Below are 8,298 nucleotides of genomic sequence, written 5' to 3'. Positions count from 1 at the left end.
TGGGAATAAGAAACCAACAAGCCCATGGATAAGCTGCACTTTTATAAGCTTTTCCATTTAAGGCTTCTTTAAGAACTGACAACTTAGACATCCGCTCTAGGGGGGTGGGGGGGGGGGGGGAAGCTCCTGTTTTCATCTGTTTCAGCAGTGATGGATCTACAGGGGCTTTTCCTGGCACATGCCCAGCAGACCTCATCCTAGCATGAGAATGGCCAGCTCCTCACATAGGAAACGCCTTCTCCCTGACAAGAGACACAGCCTCCCCTCTCCCTGAGTCTATGGGAAGCGATGCTGGCTACAGGAGAGGCTCATAGACACCCAAGTGCTACCTGCCAGCTCCTGGGCTGCAACCAGAGGAAACCCCCTTATCCCTCCCTCCTTGGCTGTAAGCTGCAAGTTGCAGCAATGGGCTCCTGGGCTCCTGAGACTTTAATCGGATTGATTCCTAGTGCCAGGGAGTCTGTGCTGAGAGGCTGAGACTTTGGCGTGTCAAATGATGTGTCTCTCCTTCCCCCTCCCCCTGTCATTAGAAATCCTTCTGCTGCTGCTGATCCTAGGGCTTCATAGGGACGTGCAACAGTTTATTGTGGAGCAGACACATGGACATGGGGCAGGACACATCTACGCAGGTGACCGTAGTGTTCTAGTGTCCTTCGCTTTTGTTCTTTGTTGTTCTGCATGTATGGTAGAAAGTTGTGTAGCCTGGAGGGGGCTTGGGAGGTGGGGACAGCTTTGTGTTTCCTAAACAGTAGCACTATCACGTAGATTTTTTGGGGGCTAACACAGTACTACGCTATTGTCTTTTTTGGATGTGCACTAGAGGAGGAGGAAGAGGAACTCCCAGCTGTGTCTGCTGGATACAATGTTGCATTATGGAATCTCCCATATGAACTGCGAGTGTGTCTGCAGGACACTTACCCTTCTCAAGTGATGCCATGGCTGGAGTGACTTGCTCTGTTAATCACTGACCTGTTGCATGCAGAACTGCCTCCTATAAAGAGGTCATCCGTCCACTCGTTTGCTCTGCTGTGTGACCCCCACCGAGATCGTTTCGGATGCCTCTCCTGAGGGATCATTCTTACTATCATGGGCACCAAGCAGACCAAGGTCTGCCAGGCTTCCAGTGCTGGAGGGGAAAGCCCTCAGCAACACCCCCCCGGATCCCGGAGGAGCACCCCTGCCAGGGAGAGAGGGGACTTCTGGTCTTTTGGGATGAAGTCTGGGGATAAATTTGGAAAAAACGTATCCTCGAATCTACCCCCTTATCACAGGAGGATCAGGATGATCCAGGACATGATGCTGCTGGTTAAACAAGGGAGACAGGAGGAGGCCACTGAGCTGCTGCGACACCTGAGACAGGTGAGTGGTGACAGCCGTGACACACTAATCCTGATAATAACCAGGCTCTAGACGTGACTCAATATATATACGCTTAATACCGTGAGATGGTGATAGCACATGCTGTGTGTATTTCATTTGATTCATGGATAGGTCCAAAATAAAGTTATTTTAATAGTTGTAAAAAGTTAGAACTTAGAGTTTATACCAACCAGGGTGCCTCTAACTGTTGCAAAACTACAACTTCCAGCCTGCCCGGACAGCCGAAGGCTGTCCGGGCAGGCTGGGAGTTGTAGTTTGGCAACAGCTGTGGGTAGCTCTGGTTGGGAAACACTGGTTTATACTAACCTAATGTAGTGTTTCTACTTTTTGTGATGCGCATACTTCTAAAGTCTGTCAACTGGAAGGAGATGTAAAGAAGAGAGAAGTGTCTAACATGTCTATCAAGGTGGCGCGCAATCTGTGACACATCGCGCACCACTGTGGCAAATTTGGCGCATTAGAGACAGTCATAATAACTTTGTCCCAATGTATAACACTTAAATGGCAACACATCCCTATTGAGATGCTACTGTGTATATCCTATAACTTTTGTGAATTTGTGAAGAGCTAAAGAGAAAAAAAAATACTTTCACTAGATTTAACCAAAATCAATGGCTATATCCATTAGTCTCCAACCACACATCAATGTAAGGTAAAGCTAGCGGCAGCACGGCGAGCAAAAAACATAAAGGTTAAACGTCAGCAACCTATCATATAAGATGGCACTGCTAAATCACATGTAGTATTACTTAGCAAAGTTATGTGATATCACAGTCCATAAAAATTTTATTTGTGCTTTAGAAAAGAACAAAAAACAAAGTTGCTTTGCAATATTACATAATACTGTGATTGCACAATACCAGATGGGATTTTTATACAAACGTAAGGCGGGGAGATGGCATGCGATGTGAAAAAATGTAATATTGAATATTTTGAGATATATACAGGTAGTGCAGATGACACTGATGACAACGGTACTCACCTTGTCCCGGTCCGTGGCGGGGATCTCCTGTAATCTTCTCCGGTATCTTCGCTCCGGGAACCGCCTTGGGGCACGGGCGGAGCTTAATGACGTAACCGCTGCTGTTTCTGGGACCCAGCATAGAGCAACAGCAGTGATGTCATTAAGCTCCTCCCATGCTCCAAGCCGCAGCTGCTTTCTGCAGGGTCCCAGGTCCTGGGAACAGCAGCGGTTATGTCCTTAAACTCCGCCGGTGCCCGGAGTGAAGATACTGGAGAAAATTACAGGAGATCCCCGCCACGGACCGGGACAAGGTGAGTACCATTGTCATCAGTGTCACCGGCACTATCTGTAGGTACTGACAGGTTAGTGCAGGTGAGACTGGTGATAGATTTCTTTTAAAGGAAAACTTTTTTTTTTTTTTTTTAATCAATTGATGCCAGAAAGTTAAACAGATTTGTAAATTACTTCTGTTTAAAATCTTAATTTTTTCAGTACTTACCAGGTGCTGAGGAAGTTCTTTTCTTATTGAATTTATTTTATGTCTGACCACAGTGCTCTCTGCTGCCCCCTCTGTCCATGTCCAGAGTAGGAGCAAATCCCCATAGCAAACCTCTCTTGCTCTGGACAGTTCCTGACATGGACAGTGATGTCGGCAGGGAGCACTGTGGTTGTGACAGAAAAGAAATCACAAAAGAAAAGAATTTCCTCTGTAGTATACAGCAGCTGATAAGTACTGGAAGGATTAAGATTTTTAAACAGAAGTAATTTACAAATCTGCTTAACTTTCTCACACCAGTTGATTTAAAAAATAAAACATTTCACCAGAATACCCCTTTTAAATGTAATTTGCTCTTTTGACCCATAGGAATACTTGGTGCTCTATATCTAGTCAGTGGGGATAGTAGTGAACTTGTTTATCATGGAGCCCTAATATAAATTAAAAACCATTTGCATATTTGCAGGATTTTTCTTAAAGTAAGAGATAGAACTTGTATTTATTTATTTGTTTTTTATTATTATTATTATTATTTATAAAGATCAGTGATAAATATTTATTTCATTTGTATGTTGAACATAGTGATTATTTATTATTAATACTATGGTCCCTCAAGTTACAATATTATTGGTTCCAGGGCGTTAATTGTAAGTTGAATATATTGTATCTGCAACCTGAATATATTGTATCTGCAACCAGAATTCTATGGGCAACTGATATTTGATTTTGAAGGCCCCAAAATGTCAACCCAAAATAAAAAAAACTGTCGAGATTAAGGAAAGAAAGGCAGATAACTAACACAGCTGAAACAAGTCCTTACATATAAAGTCAGGAAGAGCTTCCGGATACTGTAATTATATTTTATACATTGAGGACAGGAGCATCTTCAGGGTCCTGTATAGAACACACAATGTACAAGGAACAGCTCATTCTGACACAAGTAAGGAGTAGAACAGAGCATGTAGTACCCTACTGTACTGTCGGGAGGCGCTACCAGACAGCCAGTCAATGCATGCACTTCGGTATTACAAGAGATTTACCAGTAAAATGCCAAATCTCATCATTGGGATCTTGCAGCCATTGACACATATTGTGGATCCAGACTATTTCTGGCATAGTATCTTGAGTATGGTTTCAAGTTACAATAGTCCAGGAAGGAACGTTGTCTGTTGAATATATTGTTGTAACCTGAGGCCATTGTCACTTAAGGGATCACTGTGTGTCTTTTTATAGCCCCATCCTGTTCCATGTCTGTACAACGTACTAGTGGCATTCTCATTTATTGAGATGTGCATTAATAAAATAGGTGTTACTAGGTAACGTGAAGCTGTCTACTCAGCATAACTAGATTGCATGACATATGTATTAAAGAAGCCTTCAGTGTGTGCAAGAAACTTCAGCTCTTATAATTCATGTCTGGGCAACCACAAATTTGGACACTTTTTTCGAGCCCTATTTTTTATTTGAAGCTCACAGAATTAAAATAATCCACATTAACAGTAAAGATAGACATTAATGAATACACATTAGGGAGAGCATGTCCTGAAGAGAATGGTCGGGCATTTGGATTTAAACTGTCCGCCGACAGAAGTGTCTGGCAGCGGCATACATCCCCTATTCTTAATCAGTATGCATGAATGGTTGGCCAAGACAAATGTTCATTTCTATGGGGTAAACAGAAGAGATAGCTGTTGGCCAAACAAACATTTGGCAGACAGCTACTGAAGGTGCATGGGCACCTATAGGCTGGGTTCACTTGTGATATTCTTGTCAGCATTTGCAGCCAAAAACAGGAGTGGGACCTACACAGAAAAAAAAAACTTAATAATGAAAGGGTTTGCATAATTCTGAGTTTTTGACCCACTCCTGACTAAATACTGACCAAAAAACAACATCTAAAACCAGTCAATAAGGGAATGAGGTAAACAGCTCGCTGCAACACTGGAGAGCGGACTACACACAGATTGTACTGATGTTAGCTAGCATCGGGCCATTCTGCCTGTGCTCCAGATCCTAGTGTCAGGGCATTGTTTACTAGTTTGGGTGGGTGGTCAGACTTGGGACCTGACCAGAAAGACTGACCCATTGGGAGTCCCATTTTACTGGTCAGTACTGGCAATATTGTAGAGGCTTTTAGTGACTTTGCATTGTTACAAAATGCCCATAGAATACAGGTTACTTTAGTACCATCTGGATTCTTTTTAAGCCGTCTACCTTGCAGCAAAAGGAAGTTGGATTGCCTTGCAGACTTTTAATTAAAAAACTACAGACTAAGGCCCCTTTTACATCGCCATTGGGCTCCGCTATATGGAGCTCCGTCGGCAATTCTGTCAAAACTATGGGAGTTCAGCACAGTTTTGCACAATTTTTTTTCTATGGTAAACTACCAGATTCCCGACAGACCCCATTCAACTGAATGGGGTCCGTTGGTACCCGACTGTGTCCTTTGCCCTCTGACCCATTTCAGGGTCCGTACTGTGCAAGAAAAAAATACAAGACAAATGCAAATGGCCTAAGGCAAGTTTCACAAAAACGTAAAAAAATGACCACATTTCTGCATTAATATTACGGGTCCTAGCCCTACCACTGGTCTAATGTCCTGAACTTATAGCCTCATAGATTCCTATGAATCTGTTAGTTCAGGTTATTAGATCCACCATGGCGGCAGGACTTGCAGTCATAATGCAAATGCAGAAGTGTGACGTATTACATTGTGGTCACTTACACAATACATTATTTTAGTCAGTATTTTGCTAATGCAAAACCAGGAGCAGGAACATAAACAGAAAACTTATCATGGAAAAAATGTTATAATAAAAGATTAGTACTTCTTCCATGTTTGGGGCCTACTTTTGGCTTAGACATACTGATGCACCATAGTGGGCAAAATACTACCATGTAAAAGTGGCCTATTGAGGTGTTGTGTGGCGTGTTTAGCAAACAATTACAATGTATATGGAAATTTTACAGTCCTAAACTATGATAGGGTGCGAGAGGGATGTTTTGGATCTAAACTGAGTAATGTCTACAGGCTCTTCTGTTACGCGGATGTCGGATCAGAGGTGACGTAAAGCGCTGTGTCTATTTTCGAGAAGTCTGTAGTATTAGAGACATTTATCATGAAGCGTGTGACATTTAAAATAAAACATGTCACATAGCAGCTTTTAAGCAACGCTAGAAACAGTCCCGGCTAGAGTGTTGATAAATCTGGACAACTTCTCATTAAGTGAAGGGACGTTCCTGGTATTATGTTCCTTTTTGTTTTTTACCACCAAGTCTTTAACCCCTTAAGGAATGAGACCATTTTGACAATTTTGTTTTATTTTTATGTTACCTTACCTCTTTAGGTCTTAGTTCTTCTGGGACAAGTTGTAGATTGTTTTAGAAATCATTTTGGGATACATGTAATTTCGAGTTTATATTTGACATTTTTTTTATTTAAGAATGTATGAAAATGCAATTCTACCAAGGATCTTGATTTTTTGTAATTTTGTTTACCATAATTAACAAAATATTAATATAATAATAATAACAACAGTAGGTGTCACTATGAGTTGGGGGATTCTTAATATGTGTTTATGGAGCTGCTATAAAATGATTAATTGAAAATAATTTTGTGTATGTTCTTGCATTTCATTGTTATTTTAGTGTACTTTATTTGAAAAAAAAAATACCTTTTTTAAGTCCCATGAAGAGTCTTTTTCTTTTATACTTTCTTTTTCTTTAAAGCGTACCCGTCAGATCCAACAAAGTTTTTTTTAAATATGTCACTCAGTACCTAATCCTGACCATGTACATCTATGTTTTATGTGTCTAGCACCTTTATTTACTTTTTTATTACACTTTGAATTTAGCTCACTAGTCTGAATTCCTCTCAAAGGGAAGGGGTGTGGCCTCACTGTGCAGGTCTCCGCCCCCTCCCTCAGTATGCTGTCTGCTCACATCTCCCTTAGCATTAGCAAAACTACAACTCCCAGCTTGTCCTCACTGACAGTAGCGGGACACAAGCGAACAGTGGGAGAATTTTTCCTCCAGATGTGAGCCCTGTGCTCACAGCTGTCAATCAAGGAGGTGTGTCCATGACATAGGTGATGATGCATGGACACAGCAGGACTAGTATGGGTCCAAGCAGGCAGGGGGGGCAGTTGTTTGGCTGGCTTTTTCAGTATGAAATACTGAAAAATTTCTAATGAAAGCAATTGCAAAACCTATTGGTTTTGCATGCTTTACCACATATCAAAAGTTTTCGTATCCGACAGTGCAATGTGTGGGTATGTGTCTAGATGACATTATTCAACATTACAGCCTAAGCGTGTAAAATGTACTGCATCTGTAAGGGCATACTTTAAGTAAGAGACCACTATTTGGAATGTGAAAATAAGTGTGTCATGTGATTTCCATCAGAGGACAAAAGTAGTGGCAATGCCTACTTAATGTTGAGAGAGCAGCCAAGTACCATCCATATGCCTGAGGAAGCGGGTAACCGTGAAACGCGTTGCATGATGGGAAATAAACCATTTTAAACCTCTACCTTGTCTCAGCGCTCCTATCCATCCCGCCTTGCTGTCTGGAGATTGTCTGCTCTTATCGTGTTTGTACCCCAGCGGGAAGAAGCTGCAGAGACACCTTGATGAAACATCTTGTTCCATTGTTGTACTTGGCTGTAGTACAACTCCTCGCGGTAAGCGCAGTTTACATTTAGCGTTACCGATTACACTCTGGTGTTACACTACGGAGCACATCCGTTTGTGCTTTTTTATTTCAAGTACCATCCATGACACTAATAACACCTACAGGCCCTTGAATCGACTGTTGCCACATCATGATTAATTATGATCACTGGATCATTTATCTGGCCCTCTACTTCCATCATTGTTTGTCCATACATCCCCTATTCCACTTGTAGATATGTGGCCAACTAAAACAATGTGATCAGCCCATTCATTTGCTTGTTTATCGGCTGAACACTGGGCCTATTATGCAGGGAAATATCAGCCTTTTTGTCCACCGCCATCACCCTATTACACAAGGACATTATCTCCCTTTCTAATAAGGGATGTGTGACCAATGAATACTAAAGGTAAAGGGTTGCATGATGATTGAGCAATCATTTGTGTGGCAATACATGCACAACAATTTTAGCTATGATTGGTATGTAAGTGAATGGGATTCATCCATGCACTCTGTCGTGCCGGATGACATAGATGTGAATAGACCCCAAGTTAATGTGAAAACATCTGTGTGTTGGAGAAAATATTGGATAGTTAAACATTGATACTTGTATGTTCAGCTGTAGACCCTTGTCAGTGTGATTGTAATAGTGTCTTGCTGACCAGGACATTCTGTTCCCAGTCCTGACCCCTATTCGCACATGTTGTGTATGGTACAGATGCAGCACAGCTAGTTTTCGGTGCAGCAGAGCGGAGTTTACATTTAGTCTATTATATGTCAGTGTTTT

General features: G+C 41.8%; 1 protein-coding gene across 1 annotated transcript in view; it reads left to right on the top strand.

The window, feature by feature from the left end:
* The first annotated feature begins 292 nt into the window (after positions 1-292).
* Positions 293-8,298, top strand: part of LRRC75A (leucine rich repeat containing 75A) — a 405,228-nt gene continuing 397,222 nt past the window's right edge. Inside the window, exon 1 of the mRNA XM_056559114.1 lies at positions 293-1,359. Within this exon, the coding sequence (XP_056415089.1) occupies positions 1,087-1,359 (273 nt within the window). The 5' untranslated portion in view covers positions 293-1,086. The remainder of the gene's footprint in view (positions 1,360-8,298) is intronic.

Source organism: Hyla sarda, chromosome 2 (genome assembly GCF_029499605.1).
Source record: "Hyla sarda isolate aHylSar1 chromosome 2, aHylSar1.hap1, whole genome shotgun sequence".
Classification (NCBI taxonomy): domain Eukaryota; kingdom Metazoa; phylum Chordata; class Amphibia; order Anura; family Hylidae; genus Hyla; species Hyla sarda.
The sequence above is the reverse complement of the archived record's forward strand: the minus strand, read 5'-3'. Positions and strand labels throughout refer to the sequence as shown.